The sequence below is a fragment of the Carcharodon carcharias genome, chromosome X, assembly GCF_017639515.1.
Source record: "Carcharodon carcharias isolate sCarCar2 chromosome X, sCarCar2.pri, whole genome shotgun sequence".
Lineage (NCBI taxonomy): Eukaryota > Metazoa > Chordata > Chondrichthyes > Lamniformes > Lamnidae > Carcharodon > Carcharodon carcharias.
The window spans coordinates 27,595,069-27,610,068 of record NC_054507.1 but is presented as its reverse complement, the minus strand read 5'-3'; the positions used below and the strand labels follow the sequence as shown (position 1 = coordinate 27,610,068).

The 15,000-nt window shown below is 58.3% G+C and overlaps 1 protein-coding gene across 1 annotated transcript in view; it reads left to right on the top strand.

The window, feature by feature from the left end:
• Positions 1-15,000, top strand: part of LOC121273234 (low-density lipoprotein receptor-related protein 1-like) — a 428,870-nt gene that overhangs the window by 190,591 nt on the left and 223,279 nt on the right. The window contains exons 15-19 of the mRNA XM_041180254.1: positions 3,482-3,604; positions 4,970-5,110; positions 6,734-6,859; positions 7,922-8,038; positions 8,802-8,882. Coding sequence (XP_041036188.1) covers positions 3,482-3,604; positions 4,970-5,110; positions 6,734-6,859; positions 7,922-8,038; positions 8,802-8,882 — 588 coding nt within the window. The remainder of the gene's footprint in view (positions 1-3,481; positions 3,605-4,969; positions 5,111-6,733; positions 6,860-7,921; positions 8,039-8,801; positions 8,883-15,000) is intronic.

Sequence of the window (15,000 nt, the reverse complement as noted above, 5' to 3'; positions counted from 1 at the left end):
TTCACCTCGACCACTCCCCGCGGGAGCGAGTCCCGCCTTCTCCCCGCGGGAGCGAGTCCCGCCTTCTCCCCGCGGGAGCGAGTCCCGCCTTCTCCCCGCGGGAGCGAGTCCCGCCTTCTCCCCGCGGGAGCGAGTCCCGCCTTCTCCCCGCGGGAGCGAGTCCCGCCTTCTCCCCGCGGGAGCGAGTCCCGCCTTCTCCCCGCGGGAGCGAGTCCCGCCTTCTCCCCGCGGGAGCGAGTCCCGCCTTCTCCCCGCGGGAGCGAGTCCCGCCTTCTCCCCGCGGGAGCGAGTCCCGCCTTCTCCCCGCGGGAGCGAGTCCCGCCTTCTCCCCGCGGGAGCGAGTCCCGCCTTCTCCCCGCGGGAGCGAGTCCCGCCTTCTCCCCGCGGGAGCGAGTCCCGCCTTCTCCCCGCGGGAGCGAGTCCCGCCTTCTCCCCGCGGGAGCGAGTCCCGCCTTCTCCCCGCGGGAGCGAGTCCCGCCTTCTCCCCGCGGGAGCGAGTCCCGCCTTCTCCCCGCGGGAGCGAGTCCCGCCTTCTCCCCGCGGGAGCGAGTCCCGCCTTCTCCCCGCTCCCTGGATAAAGAAGTTTCTCCTGAATTCCCCCCCGATTGGATTTAACACTGGCCGTCTTATATCGGTGGTCCCCGAGTTCTGGTCTCTCTCTCTCTCTCTCTCTCCCCATCCCCACAAGTGGAAACATCTCTTCATCTACCCTTTTGAGACACTTTTGTAATTTTAAAGACCTTGATCAGGTCACCCCCTCAGCCTTCTCTTTTCTAGAGAAATGAGCCCCAGCCTGTTCAATCTTTCCTCGTAGCTGTAACTGTTTTGTTCCTCCCATCGCCCCTTCACATTCAATGGCATCACCATCACTGAATCCCCCCCACTGTCAACATCCTGGGGGTTACCATTGACCAGAAACTGAACCGGGACCAGCCATATAAACACTGTGGCTACAAGAGCAGGTCAGAGGCTGGGAATCCCGCGGAGAGTCACTCACCTCCTGACCGCCCCCCCCCCAAAGTCTGTCCACCATCTACAAGGCACAAGTCAGGAGTGTGATGGGACACTCCCCACTTGCCTGGATGAGTGCGGCTCCCACAACACTCGAGAAGCTTGACACCGTCCAGGACAAAGCAGCCCCCGCTCGATGGGGCACCCCATCCACAAACATTCACTCCCTCCACCACCACCGACGCACAGGGGCAGCAGTGTGTGTACCATCTACAAGATGCACTGCAGCAACTCACCAAGGCTCCATCGACAGCGCTGCCCAAACCCACCACCTCTACCATCTAGTAGGACGAGGGCAGCAGACACACGGGGAACACCAGCACCTGCAAGTTCCCCTCCCGAGCCACTCACCATCCCGACTTGGGAATATATCGGCCGTTCCTTCACTGTCGCCGGGTCAAAATCCTGGAACTCCCTCCCTAACAGCGCTGTGGGTGTACCTACACCACACGGGGACAAAATCCTGGAACTCCCTCCCTAACAGCGCTGTGGGTGTACCTGCACCACACGGGACAAAATCCTGGAACTCCCTCCCTAACAGCGCCGTGGGTGTACCTACACCACACGGACAAAATCCTGGAACTCCCTCCCTAACAGCGCTGTGGGTGTACCTGCACCACACGGGACAAAATCCTGGAACTCCCTCCCTAACAGCGCCGTGGGTGTACCTACACCACACGGACAAAATCCTGGAACTCCCTCCCTAACAGCACTGTGGGTGTACCTGCACCACACGGGACAAAATCCTGGAACTCCCTCCCTAACAGCGCCGTGGGTGTACCTACACCACACGGACAAAATCCTGGAACTCCTTCCCTAACAGCGCTGTGGGTGTACCTGCACCACATGGGACAAAATCCTGGAACTCCCACCCTAACAGCGCCGTGGGTGTACCTACACCACACGGACAAAATCCTGGAACTCCCTCCCTAACAGCGCCATGGGTGTACCTACACCACACGGACAAAATCCTGGAACTCCCTCCCTAACAGCGCCGTGGGTGTACCTACACCACACGGACAAAATCCTGGAACTCCCTCCCTAACAGCGCCGCGGGTGTACCTACACCACACGGGGACAAAATCCTGGAACTCCCTCCCTAATAGCGCCGTGGGTGTACCTATACCACACGGGGACAAAATCCTGGAACTCCCTCCCTAATAGCGCCGTGGGTGTACCTACACCACACGGACAAAATCCTGGAACTCCCTCCCTAACAGCGCCGTGGGTGTACCTACACCACACGGGGACAAAATCCTGGAACTCCCTCCCTAACAGCGCTGTGGGTGTACCTACACCACACACGGGGACTGCAGCGGTTCAAGAAGGCGGCTCACCACCCCCACCTTCTCAAGGGGCATTTAGGGATGGGTAATAAATGCCGGGCCCAGCCCAGCGAGGCCCACATCCCCTGGATGAATAAAGGAAGTCGTTTGGCCGTCTCTTAACCCCCCTGACATCAGTGGAAATGGTTTCAGATGGTAAACGCTGACTGACAGAGTGGAAGTGGTTAAGTTCCCATATCCTATGCGTAGGAACCAGCTTGGGGGAAGTGGTTAGTGCTTTGGTTTTTCAGCCTGATGCAAGGCTCAGAAATGGTCAGTGGTTTAATTCCCTCTGTCGCTGCGCTTGGTGCACAGGTCCTTCTGCGCCATTCAGGAGGCCATTCAGCCCATCGTCCCTGTGCCGGCTCTTCAAGCGATCTATCCAATTAGTCCCCGCTCTCCCACCTGCTCTTCCACCCCCCCCACCCTAGATGTCCCAGCAAATTTTCCCCCTTAACCTTCTCCGCTCTAAGGAGAACAATCCCAGCTTCTCCAGTCGCTCATCCTCCCTCCCCCGGTACCCCAGTTCTGGTAAATCTCCCTCCGACACCCTCGACATCCTTCCTGAAGTGCGGGGCCCCGGGATTGAGGACACTGGGTACTCCAGCTGGGGCCTAATCCAGTGTTTTATTAAGTGCCATGTCCAGTTTGGGTTAAAGCAGTCGAGACAGATTCAGCCCGCATAGTGTTCGACCCCTCGAGCCTGCTCCCCCAAACAATAAGATCACGGCTGACCTTCTACCTCGACCCCACTTTCCCCGCCCGACCCCTCGATTCCCTTCGAGCCCAAAAACCTATCGCTCTGCGAGTCACGGATATACTCGTCAACGGGGCATCCACCGGGGTGGAGGATTCGAAAGATTCACCCACCCCTCCCGAGCGAGGAACTCTCTCCCCGTCTCACTCCAAAATGCCTGATACTGCCCCACATCCCTCCTCCCCCCCCCCACCCCTTAGGACAATCCCCCTCGTCCCAGGAGTCAGTCTGATGAACCATCACTGCCTCCCCTCCTCTCGGGCGTGTGAGGAGACCGAGATGTGCCGCGGCTGGTTTTTTGGGATGTTGGGCAGTGCTGCAGCACGAGCAGCACGGTGAGAGTTGCCGAGATAACGGGGGTGTGCCTGCCTTTCGACTCCCCTCGCAGGTACTAACGCCTGCCGGGTGAATAACGGCGGCTGCAGCAGTCTCTGCCTGGCCACTCCGGGAGGACGATCGTGTGCCTGTGCCGAAGATCAGCTCCTCGACGAAGACAACGTCACCTGCAAGGGTAAGAGACCGAGGCGGTGGGGGCAGTGGAGGGGAGGGGAGGTGGGTGGGTGGGGGTGGGGTGGGGGGGGGGTGGGGGGGAGGCGATCGGAGAGGTGGGGGGCGTGTCTCGAGAGGGTTCCTCCGCACCCGCATCCTCACGCGTACGGTCTCTTGTCTGAGGGGGGCGGTTTGGGTTACACCGGAGCGAGGAGCGGGGGGGGCGCTTGGGGTGGAAGAGGGAGGGAGAGCTGTGCAACGCCAAGGAGAGGGGGCGTAGAGAGCCCGTGTTGCACCTTCTCCAGTGCTGCCAGTAAAGAACAAAATCCGGAACCGTGCACGGTGCTCCCAGTGTGGTCTAACCCAGGGATACGGAGACCAGAACTGTGCACAGTGCTCCAAGTGTGGTCTAACCCAGGGATACAGAGACCAGAACTGTGCACAGTGCTCCCAGTGTGGTCTAACCCAGGGATACGGAGACTGAAACTGTGCACAATGCTCCAAGTGTGGACTAACCCAGGGATACGGAGACCAGAACTGTGCACAGTGCTCCCAGTGTGGTCTAACCCAGGGATATGGAGACCGGAACTGTGCACAGTGCTCCCAGTGTGGTCTAAACCAGTGACATGGAGACCGGAACTGTGCACAGTGCTCCCAGTGTGGACTAACCCAGAGATACAGAGACGGGAACTGTGCACAGTGCTCCCAGTGTGGTCTAACCCAGGGATATGGAGACCGGAACTGTGCACAGTGCTCCCAGTGTGGTCTAAACCAGTGACATGGAGACCGGAACTGTGCACAGTGCTCCCAGTGTGGACTAACCCAGAGATACAGAGACGGGAACTGTGCACAGTGCTCACAGTGTGATCTAACCCAGGGATACGGAGACCGGAACTGTGCACAGTGCTCCCAGTGTGGTCTAACCCAGGGATACGGAGACCGGAACTGTGCACAGTGCTCCAAGTGTGGTCTAACCGAAGAATACGGAGACTGGAACTGTGCACAGTGCTCCAAGTGTGGTCTAACCCAGGGATACGGAGACTGGAACTGTGCACAGTGCTCCGAGTGTGGTCTAACCCAGGGATATGGAGACTGGAACTGTGCACAGTGCTCCGAGTGTGGTCTAACCCAGGGATACGGAGACCGGAACCGTGCACAGTGCTCCAAGTGTGGTCTAACCCAGGGATACAGAGACCGGAACTGTGCACAGTGCTCCCAGTGTGGTCTAACCCAGGGATACGGAGACTGGAACTGTGCACAGTGCTCCCAGTGTCAGTCTGGTCTAACCGAAGTTTGGTACGTGTTCAGTGAAGGCAGTTTCCTGTATTGATCTGTGCCTTTTTGCCCCCTCCCACCACCCCCTCCCCACCCCCTTCCCTCATTGTAGCCAATCCTGCCTACATCCCTCCGCCCCTATGTCAGCCCGGAGAGTTTGCCTGCAAGAATCGGCGCTGTATCCAGGAACGATGGAAGTGCGATGGGGACAACGACTGTCTGGACAACAGCGACGAAGTACCGGAGATCTGTCGTAGGTGTTTTATCAGCTGGGGCCTAGAGTACAGGAGCAAGGAGGCGTTGTTAGACTCCAGAACACACGCGAAACTGGAGCAGGAGTGGACCATTCGGCCCATCGAGCCTGCTCCACCATTCAGTATGACTGTGGCTGACCCTAGACTCCACTTCCCCTCCCCCCCACCCCATCGCTCCCCCTCTCTCTCCCCGGGAGTCCAAATATCCATCTACCCCGGCCTTAACCGTCTTCCCCAACGGAGCATCCACAACCCTCTGGGGTGGAGAGTTCCACAGATTCACAGCCCCTTGAGCGAAGACGTTTCTCCTCGTCTGAGTCCTGAACTACCGGCCCCTTATCCTGAGACTGTCTCCCCCATCTCTCTCTCTCTCTCTCTCTCTCTCTCTCTCTCTCTCTCTCTCTCTCTCTCTCTCACCCCCAACTCCGTGTTTTAGATTCCCCCCCCGACCAGCGGGAACGATCTCTGTGTCCACCCGGTCAAACCCCCTTCAGGATCTTGTAGGTCTCGATGGGATCGCCTCTCGTTCTTCCAACCTCCAGAGAATATCGGACCAGTTCACTCAGCCCCCTCATCGTCGGACACCCCACCCCCAACCCGCCTCATCCCAGCGACCCATCTAGTGACCCCTCGCTGCAGCGTCTCCAACGCGAGTCTATCCTTCCTTCAGTGCGGAGACCAGAACTGTTCACGCTGCTCCAGATGTGGTCTCGCCGACAACCCTGCACATCTGGAGCCAGCCTCCTTCAATCCCCTGGAAATGAAGACCAGCTCCCCATTCACCTCCCTAATCGCTGGCCGCACCTGCACCCTAACATTCTGCGTTCCTCGTACGCGTACCTCCAAGACCTTCTCGACCTCCGCAGTTGTCCCCTTCTCACCTTTTTAAAAACGAGCGAACCCTGCTTTTCCAATCTTACAACCCTTGCTCTTCCCCAGGTTGTAATCCACCCGCCATCTTGTTGCTGACTCGCTTAAACCCGTCTGGGCTGTGTCCTTCCCATGACTCAGATCAGCGACTCGGTCATGATGTCGGAGAAGGGCCCCAGGACACCGGGGGTTGGGGAGGGAGTCGGGGTGGGTGGGGAGGCGGGAGGGGGAGGGGGGGGACGGACCCTGTGTTTAATGTCTCCGACAGTGCGGCTCTCCCTCAGCGCTGACCCTCCGTCAGTGCGGCACTCCCTCAGCGCTGACCCTCCGACAGTGCGGCGCTCCCTCAGCGCTGACCCTCCAACAGTGCGGCGCTCCCTCAGCGCTGACCCTCCGACAGTGCGGCGCTCCCTCAGCGCTGACCCTCCGACCGTGCGGCTCTCCCTCAGCACTGACCCTCCGACCGTGCGGCTCTCCCTCAGCACTGACCCTCCGACAGTGCGGCGCTCCCTCAGCGCTGACCCTCCGACAGTGCGGCGCTCCCTCAGCGCTGACCCTCCGACAGTGCGGCGCTCCCTCAGCGCTGACCCTCCGACAGTGCGGCGCTCCCTCAGCGCTGACCCTCCCACAGTGCGGCGCTCCCTCAGCGCTGACCCTCCCACAGTGCGGCACACCCTCAGGACCTGCGCCTCTCCCCTTTGCCTGTCTTGTTTTTGTGTTCTGATGGCTGATTGCTCTCGCTTCTCCTCCAGACCAGCACACGTGTCCCGCTGACCGCTTCAAATGTCAGAACAACCGCTGCATCCCCATCCGGTGGCTGTGCGATGGAGACAATGACTGTGGGAATAGCGAGGATGAATCAAACGCCACCTGCTCAGGTAAGGCCAGGGCCTCGGTCAGCTTGCTTGTTGCTCCCTTGGACACACGGCGCTGTTAGGGAGGGAGTTCCAGGATTTTGTCCGTGTGGTGTAGGTACACCCACAGTGCTGTTAGGGAGGGAGTTCCAGGATTTTGTCCGTGTGTGGTGTAGGTACACCCACGGAGCTGTTAGGGAGGGAGTTCCAGGATTTTGTCCGTGTGGTGTAGGTACACCCACGGCGCTGTTAGGGAGGGAGTTCCAGGATTTTGACCCAGCGACAGTGAAGGAACAGCCGATATATTCCCAAGTAGGGATGGTGAGTGGCTGGGAGGGGAACTTGCAGGTGGTGGTGTTCCCCATGTGTCTGCTGCCCTCGTCCTTCTAGATGGTAGAGGTCGTGGGTTTGTCGAGTCTGTGGCGCAGGAAGAAGATGAGGCCACTCAGCCCCTCGATCCTGTACTGCTGTTGCACTGCGCGATGGCTCCCCACACCCGGCAGAGCTCCACTGACTATTCCGGAAGGGAGGGGACGTGTTGCCGGCCCTTCTGGCCTCGCGCCCCCTTCCAGGACAAACGCAGGAACGCCGAATTTCGGATGATTGCAACAATTTACACCTCGGGCGGCGGGGGGTGGCGGGGGGTGGGGGGTGGGGGTGCGGGTGTGTGGGGAAGGGGGGAATGGCGTTGATTGTCGTGCGAGTTCCACTCCGATTGGTCAAGGGGTTGCCACGGAGCAGGCAGAGTTGGAGGGGGAAAACCGCAATCCGAGCTCTCGGGGTAATTGGGGGGAGGGGAAATAAGGTGCGCCGTTGTCGAAGCTTTTTGCCCTGCACTCATCAGGACAGGGGCAAGAGTAACCCAACCTCAAAGGCGTCCACGACTGATACCGCACGTGAAAAGGTGGGCTGACGGGTTGGCGAGCAAGGCACCGAGCGTCGGAGGCCGTGGTCGGTGAGCGCCGCTGTTGGCGCACTCGGGGTTTGTTTCCCCGCTAAGTGCTGTCCAATCGGACTGATGCAGAATTTCTCTCTCTCTCTCTCTCTCTCTCTTTCTCTCCCTCTCCTCCCCCCCACCCATTCTAGCACGGACCTGTCCGCCCAACCAGTTCTCCTGCGCCAACGGCCGGTGTATCCCCAACTCCTGGACCTGTGACCTGGATGACGACTGTGGTGATCGATCGGACGAACCCGCCTCCTGCGGTGAGTGAACAGTAAACTGCTCCCCCGGCACCCAGGGGTGCGGTGCTTTATTGGCGGTGAGATGTGGGGGGTGGGGGCTGGCCATACGCGTGCCAAGCAAATCCTTGGTCAGCATGGGGAGTGGTGGGAATCTTTCTTCCTGATTTTCAGGAACAGGAGGAGGCCATTCAGCCCCTCCTCCTACTCCAGCCTGTTACACAGGAACAGGAGGAGGCCATTCAGCCCCCTCCTCGAGCCTGTTACACAGGAACAGGAGGAGGCCATTCAGCCCCCCCTCCTCCTCCTCGAGCCTGTTACACAGGAACAGGAGGAGGCCATTCAGCACCCCCTCCTCCTCCTCGAGCCTGTTACACAGGAACAGGAGGAGGCCATTCAGACCCCTCTCCCTCCTCAAGCCTGTTATACAGGAACAGGAGGAGGCCATTCAGCCCCTCGAGCCTGTTACACAGGAACAGGAGGAGGCCATTCAGCCCCTCGAGCTTGTTACACAGGAACAGGAGGAGGCCATTCAGCCCCTCGATCCTGTTACACAGGAGCAGGAGGAGGCCATTCAGCCCCTCGAGCTTGTTACATAGGAACAGGAGGAGGGCACTCAGTGACCGCCCGACAAGCCGGTTTAAATGTGTTAAGCTCCTCGGGGCGCGGTGTGGGGTGTGGGTGGTGGGCAGGGAGGGTGCAGCCGAGCTGCCGATGTGGGCGCGTGCGAGGCTGTGTGGGTGGCGGGGTGAGTGAGAGTGACCTGGGTCTCCTGCTGTCTCCGCAGCTTACCCGACCTGCTTCCCTCTGACCCAGTTCACCTGCAACAACGGCCGCTGCATCAACATCAACTGGCGCTGCGATGCCGGTGAGTGTGTCCAGCTTCTCTCCGTCCGTCCGTCCGTCCTGTAAGCTGTACCGGGGGCCGGAAGCGTCAGCAGGGAGATGTACCATGCTCTGAGAGGCGGTGGGTGGGGTGGGGTGGGGGGCAGAGAGAGAGAGCTCCCAGGGTTTGCCAACACCTGGCCAGATTCCAGTCCGTTCCTACCCTCCCTTCCGGTGTCGGAGACAGCCTAGCACAGGGAGCGTGTCCCTGCAGTGGGAGGAGCGCACAGGAAGCTGTGGGGTTTGACGGGTGGGATGGAGAGTGCAGCTCACTGTCTTAACTGCACGCATACGGGCCATTCGGCCCCTCTGCTCCGTGCTCCTGCTCCACGCGTGCCTCCTCCAGTCCCCTTGTCATCTCCCACCACCACCGCCCCCACTACCTCATCACCATATCTTTCTATTCCTTTCCACCTTGTGTGTTTATCCAGCTTCCCCCACCCCCCCTCCACTGCTTCAATACATCGACGCTATTCACCTCGACCACTCCCCGTGGGAGCGAGTCCCACATTCTCCCCGCTCCCCACGGTCTAACCGAGGGATACAGAGAACAGAAATACGCACAGTGCTCCAAGTGTGGTCTAAGTGAGGTTTGGTCCAAGTTGATTGTAAACACTCTGGTTTACTCTGATAACCCTGTAGCTGAGGAGTCCAGAGTGATTTAGTGCAGGTCCTATCGGCCCTTGTTTACAACTCCCCCCCCCCCCCCCACCCAACCGAGCAGGCTCGACAAGAGAGGAGTGTTTTGTTTGGGGGGCTTCCTTGCCCTCCAAGAGCTGGCAAAGTTCCTGAACTAGATATCCAAGCTGGGGTCCCCAGTGGGTCACCACTGTCGGAGGGTCAACGCTGAGGGAGCGCCGCGCTGTCGGTGGGTCAGCGCCGAGGGAGCGCCGCGCTGTCGGAGGGTCAGCGCCGAGGGAGCGCCGCGCTGTCGGAGGGTCAGCGCCGTGGGAGCGCCGCGCTGTCGGAGGGTCAGCGCCGAGGGAGCGCCGCGCTGTGGGAGGGTCAGCGCCGAGGGAGCGCCGCGCTGTGGGAGGGTCAGCGCCGAGGGAGCGCCGCGCTGTGGGAGGGTCAGCGCCGAGGGAGCGCCGCGCTGTCGGAGGGTCAGCGCCGAGGGAGCGCCGTGCTGTCGGAGGGTCAGCGCCGAGGGAGCGCCGCGCTGTCGGAGGGTCAGCGCCGTGGGAGCGCCGCGCTGTCGGAGGGTCAGCGCCGAGGGAGCGCCGCGCTGTCGGAGGGTCAGCGCCGTGGGAGCGCCGCGCTGTCGGAGGGTCAGCGCCGAGGGAGCGCCGCGTTGTCGGAGGGTCAGCGTCGTGGGAGCGCCGCGCTGTCGGAGGGTCAGCGCCGAGGGAGCGCCACGCTGTCGGAGGGTCAGCGCCGAGGGAGCGCCGCGCTGTCGGAGGGTCAGCGCCGAGGGAGCGCCGCGCTGTCGGAGGGTCAGCGCCCAGGGAGCGCCGCGCTGTCGGAGGGTCAGCGCCCAGGGAGCGCCGCAAGATTGGACAGATGTTAAGGCCAGCAGGGAATGACCCAGATGAACAGTAAAGAGGGAGAGTGTAGAATGTGATAGAAAGTTCAGTAAAAACAGAGAGTAAGACTTCCTTCTAGCAAATGGGGAAGGAGTTACTAAAGCTAGTGCTGGTCCTCCACCGAGTTTCTTTTTCTATTTGTTAATGTGATGCGGGCGTTGCTGGGGTGGGGTTCCATTGTTTATTGCCCATCCCCAATTGCCCCTTGAGAAGGTTGGGGGCTGAGCTGCCTTCTTGAGCCGCTGCAGTCCCTGTGTGGTGTAGGTACACCCACGGCGCTGTTAGGGAGTGAGTTCCAGGATTTTGTCCGTGTGGTGTAGGTACACCCACAGCGCTGTTAGGGAGTGAGTTCCAGGATTTTGTCCGTGTGGTGTAGGTACACCCACGGCACTGTTAGGGAGGGAGTTCCAGGATTTTGTCCCGTGTGGTGTAGGTACACCCACGGGGCTGTTAGGGAGGGAGTTCCAGGATTTTGTCCGTGTGGTGTAGGTCCACCCACGGCGCTGTTAGGGAGGGAGTTCCAGGATTTTGTCCCGTGTGGTGTAGGTACACCCATGGCGCTGTTAGGGAGGGAGTTCCAGGATTTTGTCCATGTGGTGTAGGTACACCCACCGTGCTGTTAGAGAGGGAGTTCCAGGATTTTGTCCGTGTGGTGTAGGTACACCCACCGTGCTGTTAGGGAGGGAGTTCCAGGATTTTGTCCTGTGTGTGGTGTAGGTACACCCACCGTGCTGTTAGGGAGGGAGTTCCAGGATTTTGTCCGTGTGGTGTAGGTACACCCACCATGCTGTTAGGGAGGGAGTTCCAGGATTTTGTCCGTGTGGTGGAGGTACACCCACGGTGCTGTTAGGGAGGGAGTTCCAGGATTTTGTCCGTGGTGTAGGTACACCCACCGTGCTGTTAGGGAGGGAGTTCCAGGATTTTGTCCGTGTGGTGTCGGTACACCCACTGCGCTGTTAGGGATGGAGTTCCAGGATTTTATCCCGTGTGGTGTAGGTACACCCACAGCGCTGTTAGGGAGGGAGTTCCAGGATTTTGTCCCGTGTGTGGTGTAGGTACACCCACAGCGCTGTTAGGGAGGGAGTTCCAGGATTTTGTCTGTGTGGTGTAGGTACACCTACTGCGCTGTTAGGGAGGGAGTTCCAGGATTTTGTCCCGTGTGTGGTGTAGGTACACCCACGGCGCTGTTAGGGAGGGAGTTCCAGGATTTTGTCCCTGTGGTGTAGGTACACCCACGGCGCTGTTAGGGAGGCAGTTCCAGGATTGTGTCCATGTGGTGTAGGTACACCCACCGTGCTGTTAGGGAGGGAGTTCCAGGATTTTGTCCGTGTGGTGTAGGTACACCCACGATGCTGTTAGGGAGGGAGTTCCAGGATTTTGTGTGTGTGGTGTAGGTACACCCACGGCGCTGTTAGGGAGGGAGTTCCAGGATTTTTTCCGTGTGGTTTAGGTACACCCACGGCGCTGTTAGGGAGGGAGTTCCAGGATTTTGTCCCTGTGGTGTAGGTACACCCACGGCGCTGTTAGGGAGGCAGTTCCAGGATTGTGTCCATGTGGTGTAGGTACACCCACCACGCTGTTAGGGAGGGAGTTCCAGGATTTTGTCCCGTGTGTGGTGTAGGTACACCCACGGCGCTGTTAGGGAGGGAGTTCCAGGATTTTGTGTGTGTGGTGTAGGTACACCCACGGCGCTGTTAGGGAGGGAGTTCCAGGATTTTATCCCGTGTGGCGTAGGTACACCCTCAGTGCTGTTAGGGAGCGAGTTCCAGGATTTTGTCCGTGTGGTGTAGGTACACTCACGGCGCTGTTAGGGAGGGAGTTCCAGGATTTTGTCCGTGTGGTTTAGGTACACCCACGGCGCTGTTAGGGAGGGAGTTCCAGGATTTTGTCCATGCGGTGTAGGTACACCCATGGCGCTGTTAGGGAGGGAGTTCCAGGATTTTGTCCTGTGTGGTGTAGGTACACCCACGGCGCTGTTAGGGAGGGAGTTCCAGGATTTTGATCTGTGTGGTGTAGGTACACCCATGGCTCTGTTAGGGAGGGAGTTCCAGGATTTTGTCCTGTGTGGTGTAGATACACCCACGGCGCTGTTAGGGAGGGAGTTCCAGGATTTTGTCCCCGTGTGTGATGTAGGTACACCCACGGCGCTGTTAGGGAGGGAGTTCCAGGATTTTGTCCGTGTGGTGTAGGTACACCCACGGCGCTGTTAGGGAGGGTGTTCCAGGATTTTGTCCTGTGTTGTGTAGGTACACCCACGGCGCTGTTAGGGAGGGAGTTCCAGGATTTTGTCCGTGTGGTGTAGGTACACCCACGGCGCTGTTAGGGAGGGAGTTCCAGGATCTTGTCCGTGTGGTGTAGGTACACCCACAGCGCTGTTAGGGAGGGAGTGAGTATGGGGAATGGAAAACAGGGAAATGGCAGAAGGGTTGAGCAGAGTGTTTTTGAGCCTGTCTTCACTGTAGAAGACTTAGCTTCCCAAAGAGGTGAATGGGAGGGAGGAACTCAAAACAATCACCATCACTTGGGAAATTTATTAGACCGACGGGCTTGAGAAGTCCCCAGGACCAGATGGTCAGTGTCATTGGGTCTGAAAGGCAGTGGCTGCACAGATGGTAGAGGCATTGGTGAAAGTCTTCCCAAATCCCTCTCCTTCTGGAAAGGTCCCAGCGTTTGGAAAAAAGCAGGTGTAACACCTTTATTTAAGAAAGGAGGGAGGCAGGAAGCAGCAGACTACAGGCCAGCTAGCTGAAGATCTGTCATAGGGGAAATGCTAGAATCCATTATTTGCAGGGCACTGAGGGAATCCAAATGGGATCAGACAGAGTCAACGTGGTTTCCTGAAAGGGAAATCAGGTTTTACTCATCCATTCGCGTATTTAAGGAGAAGTAACAAGCAAGGTTAATAATGGGGAACCTGTAAATGTGCTGTAGCTGGATTTCCAGAAGGCATTTGATAAGGTGCCACACCCAAGGTTAGATCACCAGATAAGACCTCACGGGTGTAGGGAGTAACATCAGGGGCTGTTAGGGAAGGGCAGTAAATGCTGGGCTAGCCAGCGATGCCTGCATCCTGTAAACAAATAACAAATAATATCTGCATGGATAGAGGATTGGTTCGGCAACAGGGAGCAGAGAGTAGGGATAAATGGGTCTTTTTCTGGTTGACAGGATGTAACGAGTGGAGAGCCACAGGGATCAGTGCTTGGGCCTTGGCTATTTACAAACTAAATCAATGTATGACTTGTCTCATGGGGAAAGGGTGAGCAGGTTGGGCCCTGGACCCGTTGGGAGTTTAGGAGAACGAGAGGTGATCTTATTGAAACAGATCAGATTCTGAGAGGAGAGGGGTGGGGGGCTTGACAGGGTGGATGCTGAGAGGGTGTTTCCCCCTCCCCCTCCTCGTGGGGGATTCTAGAACGAGGGGGGAGGAGGGGGGCACAGTTTCAGAATAAGACGGAGACGAGGACGAATTTCTTCCCTCAGAGGGTGGTCAGTCTGTGGAATTCTCTCCACCCCCCCCACCACTGAGAGCATCGGAGGCCGGGTCAGTGAATATATTCGAGGCTGAGTTAGACGGGTTTCTGATCGACGAGGTAGTCGAGGATTATTGGGGGTTTGGGGGGGGTGTTAGGAGAGATAGAGAAGGGGGTGAGAGGGCAGAGAGAGAGAGAGGGAGAGAGAGAGAGAAGGGACAGAGAAGAGAGAGAGAGAGAAGGGACAGAGAAGAGAGAGAGAGAAGGGACAGAGAAGAGAGAGAGAGAAGGGACAGAGAAGAGAGAGAGAGAGAAGGGACAGAGAAGAGAGAGAGAGAGAAGGGACAGAGAAGAGAGAGAGAGAGAAGGGACAGAGAAGAGAGAGAGAGAGAAGGGACAGAGAAGAGAGAGAGAGAAGGGACAGAGAAGAGAGAGAGAGAGAAGGGACAGAGAAGAGAGAGAGAGAGAAGGGACAGAGAAGAGAGAGAGAGAGAAGGGACAGAGAAGAGAGAGAGAGAGAAGGGACAGAGAAGAGAGAGAGAGAGAGAGAAGGGACAGAGAAGAGAGAGAGAGAGAAGGGACAGAGAAGAGAGAGAGAGAGAAGGGACAGAGAAGAGAGAGAGAGAGAAGGGACAGAGAAGAGAGAGAGAGAGAAGGGACAGAGAAGAGAGAGAGAGAAGGGACAGAGAAGAGAGAGAGAGAGAGAAGGGACAGAGAAGAGAGAGAGAGAGAAGGGACAGAGAAGAGAGAGAGAGAAGGGACAGAGAGAAGAGAGAGAGAGAAGGGACAGAGAAGAGAGAGAGAGAGAAGGGACAGAGAAGAGAGAGAGAGAGAAGGGACAGAGAAGAGAGAGAGAGAGAAGGGACAGAGAAGAGAGAGAGAGAGAAGGGACAGAGAAGAGAGAGAGAGAGAAGGGACAGAGAAGAGAGAGAGAGAGAAGGGACAGAGAAGAGAGAGAGAGAGAAGGGACAGAGAAGAGAGAGAGAGAGAAGGGACAGAGAAGAGAGAGCCAGAGAAGGGACAGAGGAGAGAGAGAGAGAAGGGGGTTAGAGAGAGAAGAGAGAAGGGGGTTAGAGAGAGAAGAGAGAAGGGGGTTAGAGAAAGA